Genomic DNA, 23,413 nt, shown 5'->3' with positions numbered 1-23,413 from the left:
GAGGTGCGTGTGATATGTATTGTGCATTTTTATGCTGCTAACTACCTCATTTCCATAGGCACCCAAGACATAAACTTACCTCTCCCTCATCTCCTTCTCGCCCTCCTCCATTCCTCTCATTCTGGCGCCTTCCGGTGTGGTTCGCATATGTTCAAGCCATGTCAGCATTTGCTGACATGCGCTGGGCATGTGCGCTAAGCACTGGTGGTTGTTGGGATCGGGCAGTAGTGAATGGTGGTCTGAATGATCCCTTAATCCTACTTGAAACCCATTCTGCATTTTGGCCTTTCTTCATAGTCAACATTAGCCATTCATCCTCGACCGATGCTCGAAACTGCCGTTGATATCCGAGTCGGATCTCTGTTGGTTTTAGCTGTCTGCAACTGAAGCTCGCAACCTTACCCGGCTCCGACCCTGCTCCTTCTCTTTTCCTATTCTGAAATAGTTTGACCACCGGATCTCAAAACGAACGAGGTACAACTCCCTTGGGAAGGGTCAAGACCTCAGTCACCACCGGCCGAGCATATCTTCCGGTCATTGATAAGTAAGGATCCAACTCAGACTTTATTTTCAATCCCCACTATCACCTACTCTGCCTTCAATCACTCATTAACGCGACTTCCTGCAAGTTTCTCGACAGGATGCCATCCAGAAAGTCGCACTGTACTACAGGGTCTGGCAACAGGATATGTCATGTCGTGGTCTATGTTTCTGTCTAAGGATGACTGGTCTTCGATGATATGGCTGAACTCGATCTCATATCTGGATTTGATCCCTGCGATTCCATGGCCAAAAACTCAATTCTATGGCTGAACTCGATCCTGTTACATCCTATGGTACCACGAGTTCGATTATATACCGCCAAACTCGATCCTATACTGGCACCGCCGAGCTTGATTGTACACCGGCACCGCCAAACTCAGTCAACCACTTGAGCAGTGCAAATCCCTGCATAAGGAAACAATAGTGTCAAGTTGCCACGACACCTTGCTTTCATTGGACTTCAAGGCACTAACGATATCTGTTGTGGTTCAACCCATGTTATTGTTCCTGCAGACGGTGTTGATGATGAGATTAGGGTAGAGAATTGGCGAGGCATTGATAAACTACATGTATTGTACCGAGTGTCTCTGTATAATCCTATACAACCCAATGTGACTTCCTGGCCAATCAAGTATAAAACCCGCAATACCATGATGCTAATGAAGCAATTGTCCATATGATGGTACAGATGGCAAGAATTTCTATCTCTTTTACTTATTGGACAGGAGAGCCGCTGTGCTAGAAATGCTAAATGAGAGACACTTTTTCGAACATGCGTCATCACTTCAGTACAGTTTTAGTACTGTCACAACATGATTCATGCAGCCAATGCCAAATGAAAACCATTTTGATAATTATTGGTCATAGGGGATAGCGTTCTACACATATATATCTTGTTTTCAGCAATATTTAGCGTGTTTATCAATCTGTTTGAGTTTTTACACAGCCAAATTCATTCAACTAATGCCGGGCACAGGTAATCATGATAAATATTGGTCGCAAGGGATAACAATATATTTCTATACAAGACTATGGCTTCTGCACTGCCATATTTTATACGATTATAGACATTGTTGGGATTATAATGTGTATATAAGGGTTTATCATAGATCTTGGTTTTCAGTGATGGCCCCTGTCCACCTGGTTCGAGCGGAGCTTGATAAGCAAAAGTAACTGCCAGCTTTCGACCTCGCAATAGCTTTCCGTTGATGTTTTCCAATACCGTCTGGGCATCCTGGTGCATGTCATCGGTCAGTGAAGCTGTCAATGACTGGAAAGGACAATGTTAGAGTTTGGTCAAAGTTTGGCAGTCTATTATGGTGACTTTCGTGAATCACATAAATGTCACAGATAGTCACGGACAGTCGCACTTGCCGAATTTACAGTCCACTCGGCCAACACTCGGCAAAACCAACATTAAAAGTCACATACGTATGATACTGAAATTTCTAGTATAAAGTCTCGAGTAGAGACGTATTCGCATCTCAGTTCTGATATAGAGACTGAGATATTCTATCTGTCCGTTTTTGGTACGTTCCAGTCAAAACGTCACCCCGCTCCTATCGATCACCACAAAAAATTCCCTTGGAAAGCAAAGAAAGTGCCTCTCACGAGAGGGGCACCAGAGGCTCAGCACCAGAACCAGCATAGATGCAGTTCATCTTCACATCCGGCAGTGGGTGATCGCTTGTCCCTTTTCAAAAGTGTCAATGCATCATCATCGTGAGTATACAAGTACCCTACCAGCATGACAGTACGGAATTCCATCCTCCTTGTGTCCCCACCACATCACAGGCGACCACTCGTCCACAAGGTCGGCGAGCGTCTGGAGGTGGCCGTATGCAGCCGGCTGGGGACCGGACGGTCGGCGTAGTGCGACGAAAGTAAAGAAACAGGCAAATATAAAAAGTGCAATGCATAAGTTCCAGATCTGCAAATATGTGTGAGAATGTTGTAACGATTTTAAATGGGCAGGGATTGCGTACTTGGGCAGTGTACATGGCTATCGGAATGAAGTCTAGGGTCTCGTGAGCGGCGGAGATATATATGCCGAATGAAAGCCCAAACATCCAGTCTGTGATTGTCGAGGATAGTGTTCAATGACACTAACAAAAAATACTAGGGGTGAATGACTCACGCAGGAAGGGCTTCGCGATGAAAAGTATGAGACAGATCGGGTGATTAAAAATCGACTCCAGTGGGTTCATTGCCACTCTGAGTCCTTTGCTTCTGGTAGCGCATCTCCACTGTCTTTCATCTCGGATGACATTCGCGATGAGCTCCGAGCAATGTAGCCCAAGCGTCAACGGTCCCTGGAGAAATACGATGTTGATATAGAGTAGAATCCCCACCTCAAGATAGGAACCTGGCATCAAATACACGATGGCATTGGACTGCGCGCTCCGGAAGAACGACCACGTTTGTAGGGTCAGTGGATAGGTGCTGAATGCAAATAGAGAGCTGGGAGGGAAGCGGTCCCAGACATACATGACGAGTACGGCCCATCCAGCGCACGCTGCAACGATGACCCAAAGAAAAATGACAACTTTCCGGATGCTAGAGTGAGCATGCCACGCGGAGGGCTGTGTCTCTGGTGGCTTCGCTGGGCCTCCATACGTGTCTATGTCAGACACAGGACGCATGCACCGGAAAGTAGTAGGGGTCAATTGTGCGTGGTGGACTAGTGCGGCGGTCAAGTCGAAGGGTGAGGAGCTCCACGTCAAAATCTTGACCGCCCACATCCCTGACAATGCGATAATCACCTGGAGGAGGAGTGCGACACCCAAAATGAGGAGAGGTATCCCTGCGATGGCAATACCCTCATCGACTGTTTGGAATGTCTCCGAGTTATTTTGGTCCAGACACACGACGACTGAGGCGGAGCTGTAGGATGTGATGAGGAGGACAGCCGAGATGCCGTTAAGCAGGGCTCCGTTTGGGTTATACCATCCACGAGCTGCGGTGAGAAGGCGCAGATTGGTGTTGAAACGAAGCCGAGACTCTGAGGCTAGTGCAGCGCGCAATGAGACGCCATGTACGAAGCCTGTGGACTCGGTACATAACATGACGATTAAGTCAAGTATCAGGGTCAATATCCCCTGCAATGCACCTTTATCAACATTGACCAGGTTGAACACCCTGGTTACTCCTAGGGCGCCGTGATTGGCGAAAGTGATAACACCTGCAATGATGAATAAGCAGCCAAAGATAATTGAACATGCCACTCCGACAAGGGCATATCTGCGAGTCGTCAGACCGTGGTAGTAGAAATCGGCTGTAGTATCAGCAGTGGACTTTGCATCAGATATTATCGAGTCAAAGCTCTGGTGACCCGAGAGTATGTTAGATGTAAGAAGGCTGGAAGGATGCGAATTTTCTTCTGTCAGTTCGGAAGAATCTGCCATAATGATGGGAGGCAGAGACAGGGAGGCCAGCGCGTTATAGACACGCAAATTAAATATATTTCACTTACGACCATGATTAATGCTGCTAGTGCAGGGTGATTTCGAGCAGTTGTTGCAACGTTGATTTACATCACATTGCAATTAGTGATTAGCATCATGATCGGGCCTGGCTTGGCCTGAAAGCACTGCCCTGGACCTAGCTCAGGCTTACCAGATTTGAAATTTCAAGCCTGGGCTGTGAGCTCAAGCCAGCCCAAAGCGGTGGCTTGAGCAAAACCAGCTATAGCCTATATGAAAGACACCCAAAAGTTGTAGTATTATATTTTTTATCGCACTGCAGTGTATTACTGAAAGTGCACATGTCAGGATGGCGATCATCGAGAGCTAGTCAAGCCTACCCTCCTTGCAATGTACCGCACACATATCCTTCACTCTCACACAACTCAATGACAATTTATTTTGCCAGTCTATGTTTTTTCAGCGCGCAAGACGAAACCTACGATAAACTGGACATGAGCTTTGAAATCAAGAATGAACAAATATTTTTACACCTGGCGGAGTCGGAAACTGGGGCATCCGCGTCAGGGTCATATCGCAGCGGCAAAGGCCGTCACCTCCGAAGTGCAGGAACTGTGGTTTTCAAGTAGACAGGTGCATAGTACATGGAGTAATAGCTCGAAGCACAGGTTACCGTTGATCTGACATGGCCTTTTTTCTGATACGGAACTAGATACTATTTAGTAAACTCCTTCACCCGTGCAAATGATATCTCACCTGAAACTTGTTTTTCTGCAACTTGTTCGTCGTAATCCACATACTTGATATGAAACTTGAAACGTTCATCTGACATCACCTCTAAGTATTAGGCGCCAAGCTCTTACATTTGACTGACTTCGAGTCGGACTTGGATCTTATCAGCTAGCCTCCGTGGGAATCTGTACTTAAGCTTCACTCAGTGACAAGTCTGCCCTGTCACCGACTCCAGAAGTTACCCTCAGCGACGGTCTGCTTTGCTGTATTCCTAAACCTACAACCTGCAAAGATGTTTGGGTGGCTGTTTCACCTCGGCTTAGATGCATTCATTATCAGTGCATTCCTCGCTGGCATAAGACGCTCAACAGGCCTCACGTACGTATACCATGCTGCTGGTCATGATGATGATGCTGACCCTCATTCTACTACAGACCTGCACTATCTCAAGTTCCAAACAAGGACATTCGCCGTGAGTTCAAACTCCGTGACCTGAATTGAGAACACTTGTTCACGCGTTGTTCTCGACTAGAACTGCTGCGGTCGTATCTTGAAGTCGGTCTGTAAACTGTCCCACCCTTTCAACTATTTCATTTGCTCATGGGTTTTAGGTGAATACGTATTCGACTTTGCAGTCGTTGTATTCGGAGTACGTGATGGACATTCTATCATCATATCTCACACTGCACGTCACTGACAACCACGTATAACAGCGCTCCAGTTCTTTCGAGAGGAGGCATTAAGTTTCCCAATTCCCATTTGTGTTCCTTCTGCCAATTCGTGATAACGGACCGCACTCACAGCTTTGCAATATTTTATTCCGATGACACATAATTTGCTTACAGCCTTAAGCTTAATGAGCAGGTTGCAGTAGAATTGTGTGCTTGCGCGACCAGTTCCACTTAATATTATACACGTTCATCCGAGGAAGTTAAATACGAAGAAGTGCAGCACAATGGAGCCAAGGGCAAAGTCTGCAAATGCCCTACGCCGAGAATGAGGATCTATGGCAGACATAAGAAAGCATACACATACCTTTCAGGCGAGACTTCCTTGAATTCAGATCTGTTTTCGGGATTGACTTGTGCGCGGAGGGATGCGGTCAGAACGAACTGGCCTACTGAGCTTGCAAACCTGTGAAGGCACTCAATACATGCCTGACATGCTAACCAGTAAACTCACCCGGCAAGGAATGCATTGAAGGGAAAGTTCGTGACAAGTACGCAATACACGAACTGCAGCACCCCGCTAAGCACAGTGAACGCCAAGAATGCGTCAATGAACTTGAGGCGGTCGGGGGTCTGATCAAGATATGATGTCCACAACGTTGAAACTGCCACATAGGTTTCTGACGACGCAGGCGAGGGTTTTGAGGATGACTTCGGGCCAGCCATGTTGAACGAGTGACGACTAACAAACTGCTTTACTTGAAAGTGACGACGACGTGGAGGAAACAGTCTCGTCCAAACAAAGAAAGCCGGCAACTTGAAAAGACCCCGACCCGCCCGTCACGTTCAAAAAATAAGTCCTTCACTAACTTGCACGTCTCGTCCAAGGCCGAACTACCTTCTACTTAATTTGTAGTCGCCATTCTTTGTCATGAGCAGTGCTGGTCTGTGTCGAGCATCGTCCTCTCTTACCGGTGCATTGTCTGCATGGAAGAGCACGAAATGTCCAAGGCAATTTTGGGGTGCACGGAGACACCTACATTCTCGGATAGAACTCGACTACAAGGTCGATGAGGGCCTTGCAAACTTTATGTCGCCAAGGACGCTTAAAATGGTTTCTGAGGAGTATCAGCAAGGTTTGCTCGACCGGTTGAACGAGATGTTTCCTGGTGAGTATGGTTTTGTGAGCAATTTGCTTTTAACTTACGCATGTGTACAGATGCTGCTGACCAGCGAAAGAGCGTCACACAACTCGTGATCGACACTGCTAGCTCTGGAAAAGATGCCCTTGGCTTCTCCTATGCAAGTCACGCCCTCAACAATTCGTTCTTTCTCAACTGCCTTGTGTGTCCAACTCCCCCATCTAGTTATTTCACCATACTAATTTACTTGACAGCGACCTCCGAAAAAAGAGGAAAACTACGAAGATAAGATTCACAATCTTCTCATAGCTCCATCCATCCGCACCCAATTCGGTAGCTTGCCGCATTTCATCAACAACTTCTCTTCCGCCGCCAGAGGAATGTCGGGGTCGGGATACATCTGGCTTATCACGGACGCCGTGGGCAACCTTGCCATTCAGCCCACCTTCGCTGCCGGCACACTTCTTGTTCGCTCGCGTGCGTGCACGGAAAACCCTGCGGGTTGTCATGAAGTGCTTCACGAGGGCAGGTTCCGCGACGGCCCACAGCCAACGCACTTGAACACGGGGCTAGGCAGCACACCGACATCACCCACGTCAGGCATGTCCCAAGGCCCTGGGCCACTGCACCCTTCTGCCCCCGTACGAACACTGCACTCATCACCGCGTAGTCACCTAGATGGCGCGCGTTCTTTCTACGATGATGAGCGCGCAGATCGGGGGATTGATTCCTCCGCGAGGAGCCTACGTAATTTGGGCGAAAAGATCTACCCTCTATTCTGTGTCAGCATTCACGAGCATTGCTGGCTTCTCGATCATGGAGTGTGGGGCAAGGAGAAATATATGAAGGAGTTCTGGAGCGTGTTGAATTGGGAAACGGTTAACGAACGGTACCTGACATTCACCAGTACGAAAGTCGGCCCTCAGCCATTCCGAAAGTAGATGGATGGAGCTGCAGAAATTTACGGTGTTTTGGCATAATTCACTGCTCAGTCTACTTAGATATATAACATCCATACTTATACCGTTCGTTTTAAACTTTTCCGCATAGCGGAATGCTATTGATCTGATCATAAACTCAAGTTGGCAGGTCGTCGCATCTTGGAGAAGCCTTGAATAGACTATGTTGAAGTGAAGTATCCAAATTCATGCACCGATACGATATACTTTGAATATTCTACGTGCATACATCAATCTGGTGTGACTCGTCATTCAAGCAAGGCGTATGCACGGCTCTCCTGAGATGCGGTTTCTGATGCTGAAATGTTTGGGAGTACATACAGCTTTAAAATTTCAACTAATATACTTTATAGATGCCTGAATCTACTTCTCTCTCGGGATGGAAAATCGAGTGGTTCGGACAAGATAATAATACATGAGGTGCAGTAAAGTGTTTGACGCGTATTTCAGGGTAGCCTTGAATTTGAACACTCCGGGTTCACCTGAGAAACTTTCTGACCTTCCGTTCAATCTTCTTCATATTAGTAAGTGATACTGTCTTCCCCGATCTCCTTAATGCGGTTGCACCCATATTCTGCTACGCACGCGCAGCCTGAGAGTGGGACGCGGAGAGAGCATCATTAGCGTCAGGGAAGTAACAGATAAGACGAGAACACGCACTCGCTGAGAGCGGGACATCGCCAGAGCACCATCAGCGTCGGGTAATTGATGCATAACACGAGAGGATGCACCAACTGAAAACGGAATGCGACCAGAGCACCATCAGCGTCGGGCAAGTGACTCAAAAGACGATAACACGCACGTTCTGAGAGGATAGTGCGGCCAGAGCACCCCTAGTGTTCGGGTTACGAAGTGTGACAGCTGCAGTTAACTTCATTGCAGTGGGTCCCATGGGATCCTGCAGTTTCCGCAGAATTGACAACACTTCATGGATATTGTGTTGACTTTACATTCGAGATGACCACTAATAAAGCAGAATCGTAAGTGCATGTAAATGATGTTGAGAGAGTAGAAAAAAACTGAATAATTCACCAGATAATGATCGATTTCAATGGAGCATCCGGCGCTAGCTTGTGTGACAGATGCATATTCGAGACGACGTTGTTGCGACGTTGTCAGCTGGGCAGAGGTTTCTTGCAGAATCCTAGGTACATTCAATACAGGGTGACTTCAATAACACATCAAGAAGGCACATACCTAATTATTGAATCCCTCTGGCATTGTTCAAAGCGATCCTGGGCGGTCGGGACGTTGCACAGATGTGAGCTTAGTTGATGAAGTCGTGTCCTCAGGTGATCTAGGTCCGCCTTGTTCTGACTACGTCTCTGCGACAGCATTTGAGTCAAGATACATCTTGGGAATAAAATAAGCACTCACATCTATGGCTTGAAGGATTGACAATAATCCACTAATAGCAGCTTGCATCGGAGGACCGGCAGCTGGAATTACACTTGTAATGCCCTGGACGAAAGGCAAAAATGTCTGAGCCATACCAGAAGCTGTGCGGGCAAAGGAATTGCGACGGGAGGATCTGGTGGAGGAAATATTGATGGAGACTTCGAGACCTGGATCCCTCGTCACTGAACCAGGATGCACTGGCGAAGAATTCGAATGGGGAGGGGGTGAAGGAATGAGACACCCATTAAGGATGTCTGTAGCGATAGAGTAATCGCCATCGTGATAGTGGGTGGTTGTTGAGGTGCGTTGTGTACGTCTGAGGTACCTCGACCGAACCGCGAATCCTTTGGGCAGGTCCAAATCTTTGAAAAAAATCTGGATCAAAGCCTTGGCCGCAAAAAAGGGCATTTTGATCAGACTCGGATGCATCAGAAGGACCATAAAGCGAAGAGAGAATCGAGACAAGTACTTGAGTAACTTAAGAGGTAGCTGTGTACAACACGGCCCGCGCGATCCTCGATGGAAGCCGTATCAATTCCAGAGGTAAAAATAACAACGGCAAATTGATTAATAGATTGTAAACACGCAGCACAACATGCAGCAGCATCATGCCAGTGCATCGTGGGAATCCATTTTGCTCAACTTAAGCGGAGTCACCTAACACATCATACATGCATGCATCAAGGACTCTGAGAGACCACCATACATAACTGCACAATTTCTTCCCAGACAGACGCACTCAGGTAGTCTATCCCGTGGCGATGTGACCCCATTTCTACACGACTTTCCTCTGTGACCACTTGGGTATCGTGTTTACTACCAGAACACCTCCGTAGGCTCTTAATCCCATTGTGATGATGGCACGCCTCGCACGAATAACCCAGTGGCCTGTCGGGACGCTAGACGACTGTATCTCGCTGGCACTGCTTCCCATGCCTCTCCGGTGCCTTTTCACGATACTGTGTCCTATGGATCGGGCCTACGCAAGTTCCACCTCTTCTGTGACATCTTCTCTGTTACCAAGAACTTTCGCCTGCCTCCTTTGCTGTGCTCCACTCATTTGCCCTGTTGGCAGCCACAGACTCAGCACCTGATGACCCCATACCTGGGCCACGTTACAGCCCTTTGAGCCTGTCTCAGTCCCCGTTGTCAGGAAATACCTGGCCGCTGTCTGAGCTTGGCACAGAGTTGGCCCTTGCCATTGTCTCATGGATGACCACGAACACATCATGCAGAACATATACGCCACCCGTTGCAAGTCCATCCAATCACCCTCGTCATGCTCACTCTCCTGAAAAGCACTTTCTGCCTCAATGAACCCTTCGACACTTGTGTCCGGGAAATGGCCTGCTGCACCTTTAGCCTGATGCGTTTTTGTGAAGTCTCAGTCAACTCCCTCTCCGACTTCACTCCTACCCGTCACCTCACCCATCCTTCGGGACCGATTTACTTGGTCAAGCCTATGCACGCATAGACCTGCATACAGCATGAGCTGGTGAAACAGTTTGTATCCCTAACAGTACAAGGTATTATCTGCCCACTCGCACCGCACAACCTTGCTCGAGCTATCCTTGCACTAGCCTCCGACCCTTTATTCTTCTGGCAAGATTCTCACGCGCAGATATGATCAATGGTGCTTGCCGCACACTCCCATGGATCAATGGCATTCAGGTCACTCATAGTTGGGGCACTACCTTCGGACATTCCTTCAGCATTAGTGGCGCTTCTTTCGACCTGGCCCAGAAAGTAGACTCTGAAATCGTTCGCATGGCTGGGCATTGGCGCTCTCTGGCTTACGAAGCATACAACCGGACATTTGGATAAGTGGCGTTTGGCCATCTCGCAGCCTTTGCCGGCCATGTTGTTTGAGCTACGGCACTTAGATTAGGCTTGTTGCCGGTCAATTCGCTAACCGCAGAAATTTTTGCATGTGGATAAGCGGTTTTCACACTTGTCACTTGTGTCCCTCCTAGAGTTGACGCTTCAGGCATAGCCCAACCCACCTAGTCGCACCGCACCAGACCCCGAGTTTCAGACGAAGCTGGGTAGATATGCTCTTGTTGGCGTGGTGTCTACGGGTATGATCAGCTGCTGTTGCATCACTGCTAGTATCGTCACATAGCCACTCACGGAGTCTGTAGTAGCTGTCATTAATATACAGCCCTCAGCGTGGTGTGCTCACCCTAGCATCCAGAAAGTTTTATTCCGTCTTTTGCGGTCATCGTGGTATACGCTGGATCGGCCGCGCTCGCGATGTACATCTGAGACAAGAACAGTAAATTCTACAACCTCGACCCGTCCTCGCTCACCGTACTGGTATGGACGTTCATGTCCAGCTCGCAGTCCAATTTCATGTGGTATACCGTTCCGGGTGTCAGTGAAGATGTGAGTGGACCAAATCGGAGCCTCAATGTGGAGAGGTGGGTTCTGGCCTTTGTCAACGTGGCGATTGTCCGGGGACCGTCGACACCTGCGCTGCATTACTTAGAGCTTGTCGCGAATGTCGTTCGAGATGAAAGACAATGGAGAAATGCAGCCAGGAGGGGAGGACTTCGAACGACGACAACCAGCTGGAGCAGGTTTTGCTGGATCGCGCTGTCTTGTAGTTTTCTTCGCGAAGTCTTTACTATGTGAGTCATTCTCGTCTATTTCATACTATCCATGTGAATAAACAAGATTATTAACGATTTAGACTGCGTACTCGGGCTTCCATTTTTTTGAGATAACGTGGCCAACGATGAATCAGCTGGAGATATATGCAAGGCAGGTTCTGATTCTGGGATTCCAATAAATTCATCCTAAACTATCCGTTGTGGAGTCCTGCCATCCAGACGCATTGAACCAATATTCCAAAGCGGTAGAACCTCTTGGAAGTTCTTCCCAAAATGAAATTTCCTGTGTATTACAGCAATCTTCGTCTGCCTCAGTAGCTCAGAGTCCCTTTTACAAAGCTTGTATCACTTCGCATAAATCATGCATTTCTCCTTCCTCGCAGTCGTTACTACCTTAGCAGCATGTATGTCTGTTGTTGCACAGTGCAAGGGCTGGTTAAAGCCCTGCAGCACGAACAGTGATTGCTGCAGTCATAACTGTGCTCCGGTGGTGGTGAGTATGAGTAGTTTGTTTTGCATCTAGGATTCAACCCCGTTGCTCACCACCCCTTGCTGTCAATAGCGTGGTAGTCAACTACTCTGCAACTAAGACTGCTTACCGATGGCTGGCAACCTGTCTATGAGCACATCTGGATGGTGAATCGTACTTCTGCTTTCGCATTAGTGCTGTACTGATAGCACAATATATAGTCCGTTGCTGACTTGGTCAATGTAGTTGTTCCTGGAGTCTGGACAATTTTCCCTGCTTCATAGGCAATGGGAGCGCCTTTGAATTCGTGACTTGAATACACGATATTGACTAACTTGAAGAGACGTGAGGAGTGATTTCAAGCCCTAATTTGTGCTTCGCCATTCGCTCGAGTATCATCGATATTCATTGATATTGCCGAAGTCTGCATTACGTGTATAGCGGCTGTAGCAGTCGAGGCAGGAATTTTGATAGTCGTTCATCACTTGACACTAAATACTCAAGTTTTTATACTTGATTGACATATTTTGACCGCCTCAGGATCTGCTGGAGAATTCAGAGTTGATGAATGAACCACGAACACCCCACTTATGTTGACTTACCAAGTTGATTCCCGGCTCAATAACAATGCAAGAACCGCGTGTGCCCCGAGTGAATGGCGAATATTAACACACACGAATTGAGCAGGTCATGGACAGTACAGTTGATGCTCGAGCAGATGCACTTTTAGAAAACAGGATGTAAATCGTCGAATACTTGGATGCATGTGTCCTGCTCATCTTTGGGTTTTAGGTTGCTCGAGAACTCGTCAACAATACTCGAATAGAATGCACGCTTGAGCCAAAGTGGAACATCAGAGGGGCTCGATTGAGCGTGCATATGGGCATGGCGTGCACGCAAATTGCTTCCGCAGGATCAAGCGCCCCATCCTTGCAATATGTAGATGAGTCCGAGCGAGTCGAAAACATTTGTTATCGAAGATGTCTGGCGTGCGCATCGCCGGCGTCAATGAGCTAAGAGGATTCGGAAAGTAAGTATGTGCAAGCACTTATATGACCATCACGAATGGATGTCTTGATGACCTTGATGCAGTTGTTGCGATTCCCACTCTTGCCTTGGTCGTCGACTGGGTAAAGCTCTCCTCTCTCGAGTGGGAAAATTTAATACACAATCATGGCAAACAACTGCAGGGAAATTATAGTCTACAAGACAGCACGGTATTGCAACAGCTTCTGCAACGTTCTTACCGTGTTATCCTTCTCTTCCTTTATGACATTTGAGAACGATTTGAACCCAGGAGCACCGGCATCTCCTGGAATCAATGAGTAGGCCACCCCATAATCTAAAATGAAAAGCGCACGTTGCAGTTGAAAGGCCGCACTCTCGCTCGTAGTGATGTATCCACCACTCTGTCGAATTCGCGCCAAGGCAAAGGGGATCTCTTCTTTATTACAGCTAGAGACACCATCTGCTATCACGTGGACATTATATCCTGCCTCGATAAAATCCAGAGCAGATTGCAACACGCAGACATGTGACTGGATGGGACGATTTGACTAATGAACCAATCATTGTAAGGTAAACTAACCTCGATGCCAAAAAGCACCACAGATTTTATCTGTGGGCGTTCATGGAGTAGGGCCTTCACTTCCGGCGTCGCCATGGAGAAGAGCCCTTTCTCGATGTTAGCAAGGAGAAGGGGCCCCAGGGAAGGTAAATCGATGTCGGGGATGGTGTTCCCAAGAGCTTTCCTCTTGGATGGTTTCATTTCGAAGAGGAAGGACGAGGATGGGCCCACCTTTGGGGATTCTGTTCCGTGACGATCACAGGGATATCCAACACCTTGTATATATCTATGTACTAGCAGTAAAGGCGTGATAGGGAGTTGATCTTACCTTTGCTATCTTGAGCATCTTACTGATTGCCAATACAAGCTCGTCAAAGCCGAAGATGGCATTCTCTGATTCGGAATGACACGACAGTCAATTTATGCTGTTCACAGTGGATCCAGAAGCAAGCGTACTGAACCGTGTTTGCACGTCGCAGAGGAAGAATACAGTCTCCTCTGGTACAAGCTTTGTAACTGTGGGCATAGTGATACAGATAGGTGAAGGCTATGCGTTAGTCACGGGTGAACGAATGGATACTTTATCGCTACATATAAACTTCGAAGCTCATGTGAGCGGGGTTTGCCGAACCCGGTCCTCTTCATCATTTGCTTTGGTGTCCCTCTTCATAAAAATGTTTGCTCGTCAGTTGTCGTATTCTAGGCAACGTCTTTCTCGTCCTGCTCGTCTTTATTCAACTCCCACAAAGACAGCAAATGCCCCTGCTACCGCATTCGCCCAAGTCCCTCTCCCCCATCCAGATTATACTTCCCTGTTGGCTCAGAAGGAAGTACCAGCAAACCACCTTGTAGCTATGAACGGCTTTCTGAAGCGCAGAACCCCGTACACAATCCTGCCAACCCCTCTTCCAGATGACCGTGCTTCAGCTTTGAACAGCTTCTACTTCACTGATTCTCCAACTCAGGACCAGCTTGCTGTCATGGATGCATGTTTGCATAACCTGTATGACGTTCCCCGTGCAAAGCAGATCTTCGAGCAGCTTAGAACCACCAAGTCCCACGAACCCTTGCTCGAGTCTCGCATATACAATTCTTTCTTGGAGGCCTATATCCACATGGCATTTGTCAAGGAGCCCGAAGATAGAACTTTGTGGGTCGAGGATGCGTGTCACCTTTACGACCTCATGGAAAAGGGTACAGATAGAGTCCACCCGACCGCGTCTACATATGCTATAATGCTGTTAGCATGGAGACGGTACGCTTCATTAGTCTCCTTGCCCTTATTACTCTAACCACTTTTTCTAGATTTAGTCCCGAGTCTGACACGCCCGTCCACCTCTCCGACCTGCCCAACCCGACAACCCTCCTTAGCAACCTCATAGAGCGAGACATTTCACCTACTGCTGTCGTCGCCGATCGCGTTTTGGCATCGTCAGAAGAAGCCTCAGAGATCATAAAACTCCTCTCCAAATCTGCAGTAGATCTCAATCATCCTCGTATATTGGCTGAACTTGGTCAGGCAGAATTCCTTGGGAGTCATGTCCCAGACCCATTGGAGGGCGTCCCGGAGGTCAAGCCTGTCCTACGACTCGCTGTACGTATTGCGTGCTTTCGTTTTCATCTCGCTCACATCTCCTTAGACACCCTCCGAAGAGACCTTAGATGAAAACGGGAATGTAATACCTGCACAGTCTGAGGAAGAAGTTCCCTTCAACCTCGATAACCTCCGCAAACACTTGGCTCAGGTTACCCTTGCACGACGCGTCCTCCCAGAAGACCTCGCTTCCCGACAGAAACTGCTAGAAGAATCGGTTTACGACGTTGCAGTAGAGCGCCTCCGTCATGAAGCCAAACTTTTTGACGAGCTAGGTTTAGGCAACCGCGAACTTCATCATGCAGATTTACAAAAGTGGATGTGGGACTGGCATCAAAAGCTCAAAACGCGTCTCGAGGCAGAAATACAAGAGATCATCGTTGCGGAGGCAAAAATATGTAAGCATATACGCGCTTGTCAGACATTTGTATTAACCGCCAGCTAGCTACAAGCAATCAAGTTCAACGAATGGGCCCCTTCCTCTCCCTTGTTAAGCCCGAGAAACTTTCCCTTATCACTATCCTTGAGATCATGCGCCTCCAAGGCAGCGGCGGTGTCTCAGATGGGATGAAAACTGCTCGGGCGCTCCTCACCGTCGGGCGTGCTGTCGAGAATGAGTACAAAGCTGAGATGTGCAAGCGCAACCATATCGCCATCCCTTCCCATGCACGCCCAGGCGAGTTTACTGGTTATTTCACGGGCCTCGGGTACAAGGACTTGCATGCGCGCCGGATGACGGCTGCAAAGTACATGGAGGACAGCGAGGAGTGGACATCAGAGTGGACGCAGGTACTTAGGGTGCGCGTTGGGAGTATCCTCGTAGACTGTCTGATGGATTCTGCGACGATCGAGCGGACTGCTGTTGATAAGCGCACCAACGAGGAGATGTAAGTTTGTTTGTCTCTTGTATATTGCATTGGTTGAAAACTCTCTGCAGTAAAGAGAATCAACCAGCGTTCTACCATGCGTATGAATATGTGCGCGGGCAGAAACTCGGTGTCATTCGGTTAAATCCTGTGGTTTCGGAACGCATCGCAAAAGACGGCTTGCGCGAAACGCTTCACCCGCGTCATCTACCCATGCTCGTCAAGCCCAAGCCTTGGCTCAACCATGACCGGGGTGGATATCTCTACAATCGATGTGAGTATACCCGCCAGCCTTTATCAACGGCTCGCTAACATTGTTCATTCACTAGCTGCCGCTATGCGTTTCAAAGACTGCCAAGAACAGCAAACCTACCTGGAGCATGCAACCTCACTCGGTAATGTGGAGCTCGTGTATGCAGGACTTGACGTTCTCGGTAGCACACCTTGGAAGATTAACCGGAACATTTTCGACATCGTACTCAAAGTCTGGAATTCTGGTGAACGGCTGTGCAAGATCCCCCCAGCAGCATACGACCAGCCAGAGCCAGAAAAGCCCCTGAACATGAATACGGATATCAAAGCCAAGAGCGTGTACGGGGCGCGTCTCAAGGCGTTCATGCAGGACAAAGCGAACAATCATTCTGACCGGTGTAGCGTCAACTATAAGATCGAGATTGCACGCGCTGTAAGTTTTCATCCTATTCTTTCGCGCTAGCAATCTGATAAAATAAAAGTTTCTGGGTGATACGATGTACCTTCCTCACAACCTCGATTTCCGGGGACGCGCGTATCCTATTCCTCCACATTTCAACCACATCGGTGATGACCTCAGTCGTGGGCTGCTAATGTTCGGTGAAACGCAGCCCCTCGGCGAACAAGGCTTGCGGTGGCTCAAAATTCACCTTGCAAACTTGTATGGGTTCGACAAGGGGAACTTTGACGAGCGCGTCAAGTTCGTGATGGATCATCTTGAGGATGTGTATGATAGCGCTGAAAAGCCTCTCGATGTGCGTCTCCACCTTCTTATCATGGTGCCTTGGTGCTGATGCGCCGAACAGGGTAACAAATGGTGGACGAAAGCTGATGATCCCTGGCAATGTCTCGCAACATGCATGGAACTGCACGCGGCGCTCGAATCAGGCGATCCACACGCATACATGTCGTCCCTCCCGGTGCATCAGGACGGGACGTGTAACGGGCTACAGCACTACGCTGCTCTTGGTGGTGATGTTAAAGGTGCTGCGCAAGTTAATCTGAGCGTGACCGACCGACCGTCAGATGTGTATACGTACGTTGCAAACATGGTGGAGAAGGTGCTCGAGGAAGATTTGAAAAATGGCGATAAGTATGCAGCTATGCTTTCTGGTCGCGGTTTCGAGAAAAGTGGTCAAGCAAACTGTGAGTGATTGTTTGGTTGATTGATTTGGGAGTTATGAACTGATGTGGGGGAAAAGGTGATGACTACGGTGTACGGAGTGACTTATATCGGCGCTCGCGAGCAGATTGAGAGGCAGCTGAAGGATAGGAAGGATATTCCAGAGGAAGAGTGTTGGGGTGCTAGTGCTTACCTCGCCAAGAGGGTGTGTATTCTCTCCCATTTGACAGCCTTGGACTCACTTGTCTATCCAAAGGTGCTCGTTTGCATCGGTGATCTGTTCTCAGGAGCTAAAGCCATTCAAACTTGGCTGAACCTCTGCGCCCGTCTGATCTCCAAGTCTATCCCAGCCGAGCGCGTCCCAGACGCATTGCAAGCTCCCAAAGGACGCAAGAAGAACGGTTCTTCGCTCCCCAAGAATCGTATCAGGAAAGAACAGATGTCGTCCGTCGTGTGGACGACGCCCCTCGGCCTGCCCATCATACAGCCCTACCGTAAGACGAAGCGCAAGCAGGTCATGACGTCCATTCAAAGCGTGTTCATCTCTGACCCTAATGCGCCTGCCGAAGTGAACGCTGTCAAGCAGGCGTCTGCATTCCCGCCCAACTTCATTCATAGTCTCGATGCTACTCATATGATGTTGACCGCCCTTGAGTGTCCGCGTAGGTTCCGTTGGCTTTGGACTTTTTTATGATTGATGAGCGTGTTTATAGACCCAGGGGCTAACGTTTGCGTCTGTGCACGATTCCTATTGGACGCATGCTAGCAGCATCGACAAGATGTCTGAAATCATCCGAGACACGTTCATTGCGCTGCATTCTTCTGATGTGCTTGAGAAATTGGCCACAGAGTTCCGGACTCGATATGCATCCCACAAGATTCCCCTGACATCGCTTCGCAGCGGGAAGCTCTTGAAGAACCTCCAAGCTGCAGGCGTGCGTATTGTGGCGTCGTCTGAACAGGCAAATGCGCTCCGTCTAGGCGGGTTTGACAACATCATGGATGTTTCAGACGAAGAAGCTGGATCCATCGCCCAGATTTCAAAGAAAACGGAGACTGAGGCTCCGAAGCTCACGCAGACTGAGACTCCAAAGCCCAAAACAGGAAAACGCGGCCGACCCGTAAAAAACGTGGTCATGATCGAATGCGCCCAAAATGATGTGTCGGCAGTTATGGACCATGAGGAAGGTGATGATGACTGTGTGGGCGAGGACGACGTTGATTCGATTCTGGTGGATAAATTCGTTGATTTGAGCGCTATACTTCCGCCTTTGCCGAAGAAAGGTGACTTCGATGTGGAGACGATCAAGCAGTCGCAATACTTTTTCTCGTAAGTCTGTGCGTCCATGGATACATTTAGCTGTTCTTGTTTTCGGTCCTGCATCTTTCATCACGCCGCAATACGTACACCTCGCATTCGCATATCCATCACATTTATTTTTCTTATCTTATAGAATTACTTAGTAGAATACTTAATAGAGATTATTCACCTCTCATGAGCAGACATGTTATAGTGCGCTCACTCAAATTAATTTCGAAATATGGATTCTACTTAATATTTGTGCTGTGCGTATCATATCAAGCGCTCATACATCAAGGTAACCATCTGCTTGCATGCAAGAACAAAAGACCGCAGTTGTGCGCTGGTTCGGTGACTTCGGTTCCAGTAGGAAATTAATGAAGCGCGCATTAGGGGCGCGTGTTGGTTTCCGCATTTGGAAAGACACTTTGCAGCTTTGCATGTTGCTAGCTGCGATGGGGACCAGGACAATTAACATTGCTAGCTCATGGTTGCTCAACGCGCATGGCCCCATACGGCGATCTAGAGGATATACAGGGTCGTCCCACGGGCACATTTAATTCACAGGTATTGCAGGGTGGCGAAGCGGAGTTTGAAACGCGAACATACTTGGGTGGTGGAAATTGGTTCAAGTCGGGTTTGCTGCTCGCCATCATCAACAACCTCGACGCTTGCCATTCCGACGTCTTAAGCGTACGGCTCCTTACCTTCTTTTAAACCACACAGTCTCTTCAAGTTACACTCCTTCCGACGTTATTATGGACCAGACTTTCGACGTTTCTGACAAACTTCAAGAATCCAGTATGGCAGCCAAACAGAGGGTTAGTGGGCTTCTGGTCGCTTTGGCTTATGCTCATACTTGCGTCCAGTTTGAATCGTTCAAGATGGGTGGTGGCGCTCCAGCCAATAGTTTAAACAATTACATTCCAAAACATTCACATGGACGATCTCGCTCTCGCAACAGTTCAACCTCTTCTCTTGCAACATTATCTATTTCTGCTTCTGCACCTTCATTCCCCTCTCCAGTTGAATTTTCTTTCAATAATGCACCTTCAAACGCACTTCCTCCAAAGCGCCCAAATTCCCATCACAGGCGTCGTTCTTCTGTATCAACTCGCCGCGAGTCGGCAGAGCTTATGGGCGTGTCCCTTCCTGACCTTCCAGCAGCTAATTCAGATGATAACGTAAATCTTGGCGACAGGGATTCTATTCGTCGCAGGGCACTCTGGGCTCTTGAGGGAAAGCCTGACCTTGCTTTCTCCAAGGTCGAAATTCCTGATATCACGTCACCCAATCTGTCAAAGTCTTTTGACTTCCGTGAGTTTTACCTCGTTTGATCCCCACAGTCTATATTTACAAATGGCATGTAGCAACCAAGCCGTCTTTCCCTCCTGGTACTGGTATCAGTGGGCATAGTATTAGTAGCCTCATGAACAAGCGCGATTCATTCGGCAAACTCTTTACTTCTACTTCTAACTCCAAAGATCAGCTTCAGACACTAGTTGAGGAGGAAGAAGAAGAGGAAGAGGAATCCCAAGAAGAACGTCCCGCTCAAGTTGCCGAGGTTGTCGAGGAATCTACGGAAGCTCCCGCTGTCCCACTCGTTACTCCAGCTTCTACAATGACAAAATCTGTTTCACGTCACCGTCCTGCCAGCCTTAATCTCAGGCCCCTCTCTCTCGTTTCTGGAAATGCTGTCAGTTGCACACCCGGAAATCTACCCACGCCCACTCTTACGCCGCACCATCCGCCCAATGGTCTGAGATCTCTCGCCTTGACATCCGGCTCTGACACCTCGTTCACGAACGCCAAACTCACGAAAGGAAGCACGGATTGCCACTCCACCACTGTCACGCCATCTTCATCCGGTTCCTTCAGTCTCACTTCACATCGTTCTATCTCATCTGAAAGCTCTGATATCAGCAGGAAACGCAGCAGCATTTCATACAAACGCTCCGTTACTTCCATTCCTCGTGACATGGGTGTTTTGCCCACACCTGATTCAACTCCTACCGACCGCCGGTTTTCAGAGTTAAACGATGTCAAATTCGTCGCAGAACAGTCCCTTGCCACAGCCGAGCAACATTTTTTATTTAGATCGCACAATGTGCTCCTGGCTCGCATAATGGATCTTGAGCGCACGCTACGTTCGCGATCGATGTCCCGATCGCGTCCTCTTTCCATGGCTTCAGAGGCTTCGGCAGCATCATCCGAGCCAAGCGACGAGATGCTGCAGCTGATTTCAGATCTTAAGGCTGAGCGTGACGAGCTGAAGAGAGACGTAGATGGATGGCGCATGCGCGTAGCTAATGCAGATAAACAAGCCGGCGTCCTAGCAAGGCGAGTTGAGGCTGAAAGAAGAGAAGCCTGGGTGGCTCGCTCGCGGCTTGGTCTACTGGAAGTCGAGAAGCGTAGCCTGGACAAGACCCTCGGTAATTTGAATGCCGAACTCCAGCAATCAATAAACCAGAGCGAGCAATTTAAGAAGGAATGTGATGGTATGAGGGAGGAACTGGACAGGTTGCGTGCTCGTCTCCGAGATGCTGACAACGCAGTAAATGAAGTCATCCGCCTCCGCGCCGCACTCGAACAAGAGAGGACCAGGCGCGCCGAGCTAGAGAAAGTTCTAGATGACGCCGGATTGCTCAATACTCCCACCATTCCACTTTCTGTTGGTGGGCAGGACGAAAGTTCAGTACCTAGTCGGTCTTATGACATCCGTCCTCGTGGACTTGGCTTCCAGTCCATCGACTCTGACGGTTCTTCGACTGATGTCGAGTCTGTCGATCACAGCTTTACCAAGGCTGAATTGACCCTCGATGCTGTCACAGAGGAAGATGAGGATGGGTACCAGGACAGCTGCGACTTTTCTGACGAGGATGAGTTGGCCGGTTACGAAGATGCAGAAGACTCTGACATCAGTTTTCAGAGTCCAGATGGCTCATCCATCGGCTCCGCGGGCGAACTCGACCTCAAGCCAGTCTCAGTCCTGAACGAGGCTACAAACCGACTCAACTCATTGTCCAAACCAGCTTCGTCGAGGTCTTCGCATTCTCGACACAATTCACTATCTAAGACGTGGACATTCCCCAGGGGCCAGCCTCTCACAGTCAAGCGTGATGTTGATGAGGTCGACCGATTCTTTGGATGCCTCGATGACGCTGAAAACTCCCCTCCACTTGGTTCTGAGGAGATGGGCAAAGCGATGTTCACATCGACATTCGGTCTTTCCTACGATGATGACGATGAGTTGCCACCTTTTGTCATCCCTTCAGACGTTGGCACTGTCGTCGATTCGACGTCGAGGAGCCTTGATATTGTGATGGAGGAAGACGAAGATGATGAAGGCGACGCTGATGACGAGAATGATGGCGAACTCCATGGCGAGGAAGTTGAGGGCGGGATCCGTTTCACATTCAACCCTCCGCCAACTGTCTGCGGTCCTCCTCCTGTTATCTGCATCACGCCTCCAACTGATTCCGAATCGGTATCTGCTGCGAGAAAACCTGTCCTTATCTATGAGCCTTTTGATGATGAGGAAGATGATGCTTTCCCCTTCACTTTCCCCCAGCGCAGAGTACAGGAGCCGATCACTCCACCGTCCTCTTCACCACCAACTTCGGAGAGCAGCAGCCGTCCATCAAGCCGAACAAGTAGCTCTCCATCGTCAATTCCTCGTGCAACTTCACTGCGCTCATTCATGCCACTCACACCGCCCTCTTCTGCTACACCACTCAGAAGCGCGAGTGATCGTTTTAATGCACAGGCAGACTGTCCGACGACATCATTTGTTACCCCTCCGTCACGGCGCGGCGGGACCACCTCATCCTTCATTCCTCAACCAGTCTCGCCATCGCCATCGAAGATTTTCAGTCCTTCAAAATCCCGCGTTCCTGTTCCGCTGATGCGTTACAAGGGATGCTACAAATGGTTCGGCATTTACGCCTCACCTCAGATCATCCATGAGTGGGTTCTAACTTTTTCTCTTTGGTTTTCACAGTCAACGGTGCAACTCTCAGATATTACGACACCTCTGAGAAGATAGCAGAAGCGAAATCAGATTCCTCCGACACTTGTGAATACCTTGATCAACACGCCTCGACTTCATCTTTATCGTCAATTATGCATTCACCGCTCGCGGCACGATTTTCATTCCAGACATTGTCAAATTTTATTCCCCTCTCGTGGACGCCGGGTGCGGCTGCGATTGCATCGCGCACTGTACCTGGGACCTCAGTTGGCTCGACTGATGATGTTGCAGAGGCAGCATCATCATTTTCTAGTGCCTGTCCTGGTGTACAACGCTCGATTGAGAGGAGATTTGTTTCCAGGGATCAGCAATTGGAGAAGCTGAGGAATCGACTGGGCAATAACCATATTAACGGCATAGGACGCTGTCTTGCGGTCGCTCCTTGCGGTGCTGGCAAGGGTGCCAATATTTTCTTGTGAACAACCCTGCTAGTATGTTGCCCGATATATGCTTGTCCTAGCCCATGTCTTTTTCTTTCCTATGTTCCTCCTACTCCTACCCCTACATCTCCGATTGACGTGTCACATACTCTCACATCCCCCTCATTTTTCTTTGTCGTGTTATGACTGCCCGGAGGGGCAGGTCATGTTATCCTGTGCCAATATTGTTGTCTTTGTATTATATTATTACGTACCTTCTAAGAACATCTGAGGAATGTCCTCATTCATGCTCATATTTTTTATGCATTTCTTGGGTCTCATTGAGCGATCGAACGATTGTGAGACTGAGTTACAGC

At 48.7% G+C, this 23,413-nt stretch overlaps 9 protein-coding genes across 9 annotated transcripts; 4 read left to right on the top strand and 5 right to left on the bottom strand.

The window, feature by feature from the left end:
* Positions 1–2,150: 2,150 nt before the first annotated feature.
* On the bottom strand, positions 2,151–3,947 carry F5891DRAFT_978390 (uncharacterized protein; the record flags this gene model as incomplete). The annotated part of the gene is made up of 5 exons (XM_041376786.1): positions 2,151–2,236; positions 2,287–2,473; positions 2,529–2,617; positions 2,681–3,724; positions 3,761–3,947. 5 exons carry the CDS (start codon positions 3,945–3,947, stop codon positions 2,151–2,153), a joined length of 1,593 nt encoding a protein of 530 aa, XP_041228516.1.
* A 1,042-nt stretch (positions 3,948–4,989) lies between these two features.
* F5891DRAFT_948214 (DUF1748-domain-containing protein) lies at positions 4,990–5,440 on the top strand (the record flags this gene model as incomplete). The annotated part of the gene is made up of 5 exons (XM_041374790.1): positions 4,990–5,075; positions 5,132–5,169; positions 5,230–5,256; positions 5,309–5,346; positions 5,411–5,440. The coding sequence occupies 5 exons, from the start codon at positions 4,990–4,992 to the stop codon at positions 5,438–5,440; spliced, it is 219 nt and encodes a 72-aa protein (XP_041228515.1).
* F5891DRAFT_1021875 (DAD/Ost2) lies at positions 5,236–6,166 on the bottom strand. Its single transcript, XM_041361207.1, has 3 exons — positions 5,880–6,166; positions 5,733–5,831; positions 5,236–5,682 (listed from the first exon to the last, which is right to left on the bottom strand). Exons 1-3 carry the CDS (start codon positions 6,089–6,091, stop codon positions 5,616–5,618), a joined length of 378 nt encoding a protein of 125 aa, XP_041228514.1. The 5' UTR covers positions 6,092–6,166; the 3' UTR covers positions 5,236–5,615.
* Positions 6,167–6,243: 77 nt separating this feature from the next.
* F5891DRAFT_1171878 (Manganese/iron superoxide dismutase) lies at positions 6,244–7,700 on the top strand. The gene is made up of 3 exons (XM_041365558.1): positions 6,244–6,534; positions 6,585–6,709; positions 6,762–7,700. The coding sequence occupies exons 1-3, from the start codon at positions 6,297–6,299 to the stop codon at positions 7,446–7,448; spliced, it is 1,050 nt and encodes a 349-aa protein (XP_041228513.1). The 5' UTR covers positions 6,244–6,296; the 3' UTR covers positions 7,449–7,700.
* Positions 7,701–8,690: 990 nt separating this feature from the next.
* F5891DRAFT_1186079 (uncharacterized protein) lies at positions 8,691–9,272 on the bottom strand (the record flags this gene model as incomplete). The annotated part of the gene is made up of 2 exons (XM_041366639.1): positions 8,691–8,783; positions 8,844–9,272. 2 exons carry the CDS (start codon positions 9,270–9,272, stop codon positions 8,691–8,693), a joined length of 522 nt encoding a protein of 173 aa, XP_041228512.1.
* A 571-nt stretch (positions 9,273–9,843) lies between these two features.
* F5891DRAFT_978386 (uncharacterized protein) lies at positions 9,844–10,724 on the bottom strand (the record flags this gene model as incomplete). Its single annotated transcript, XM_041376785.1, has 3 exons — positions 9,844–10,227; positions 10,315–10,340; positions 10,511–10,724. 3 exons carry the CDS (start codon positions 10,722–10,724, stop codon positions 9,844–9,846), a joined length of 624 nt encoding a protein of 207 aa, XP_041228511.1.
* Positions 10,725–12,877: 2,153 nt separating this feature from the next.
* F5891DRAFT_1021865 (Isochorismatase-like protein) lies at positions 12,878–14,076 on the bottom strand. Its single transcript, XM_041361206.1, has 7 exons — positions 13,969–14,076; positions 13,841–13,905; positions 13,749–13,787; positions 13,534–13,695; positions 13,306–13,483; positions 12,994–13,257; positions 12,878–12,929 (listed from the first exon to the last, which is right to left on the bottom strand). The coding sequence occupies exons 1-6, from the start codon at positions 14,036–14,038 to the stop codon at positions 13,148–13,150; spliced, it is 624 nt and encodes a 207-aa protein (XP_041228510.1). The 5' UTR covers positions 14,039–14,076; the 3' UTR covers positions 12,878–12,929; positions 12,994–13,147.
* A 110-nt stretch (positions 14,077–14,186) lies between these two features.
* Positions 14,187–18,681, top strand: F5891DRAFT_1276856 (uncharacterized protein; the record flags this gene model as incomplete). Its single annotated transcript, XM_041370246.1, has 13 exons — positions 14,187–14,767; positions 14,818–15,106; positions 15,153–15,504; positions 15,552–15,993; positions 16,044–16,246; positions 16,302–16,657; positions 16,707–16,979; positions 17,031–17,370; positions 17,427–17,440; positions 17,487–17,552; positions 17,604–18,009; positions 18,061–18,074; positions 18,127–18,681. 13 exons carry the CDS (start codon positions 14,187–14,189, stop codon positions 18,679–18,681), a joined length of 3,891 nt encoding a protein of 1,296 aa, XP_041228509.1.
* A 431-nt stretch (positions 18,682–19,112) lies between these two features.
* On the top strand, positions 19,113–23,377 carry F5891DRAFT_1021858 (uncharacterized protein). Its single transcript, XM_041361205.1, has 9 exons — positions 19,113–19,260; positions 19,281–19,468; positions 19,517–19,964; positions 20,018–20,027; positions 20,055–20,688; positions 20,710–20,754; positions 20,785–20,818; positions 20,840–22,555; positions 22,648–23,377. The coding sequence occupies exons 1-9, from the start codon at positions 19,152–19,154 to the stop codon at positions 23,094–23,096; spliced, it is 3,633 nt and encodes a 1,210-aa protein (XP_041228508.1). The 5' UTR covers positions 19,113–19,151; the 3' UTR covers positions 23,097–23,377.
* Positions 23,378–23,413: the final 36 nt, after the last annotated feature.

This window comes from Suillus fuscotomentosus, assembly GCF_016647785.1.
Source record: "Suillus fuscotomentosus strain FC203 chromosome Unknown F5891scaffold_15, whole genome shotgun sequence".
NCBI classification, from domain to species: Eukaryota; Fungi; Basidiomycota; class Agaricomycetes; order Boletales; family Suillaceae; genus Suillus; species Suillus fuscotomentosus.
The sequence above is the reverse complement of the archived record's forward strand: the minus strand, read 5'-3'. Positions and strand labels throughout refer to the sequence as shown.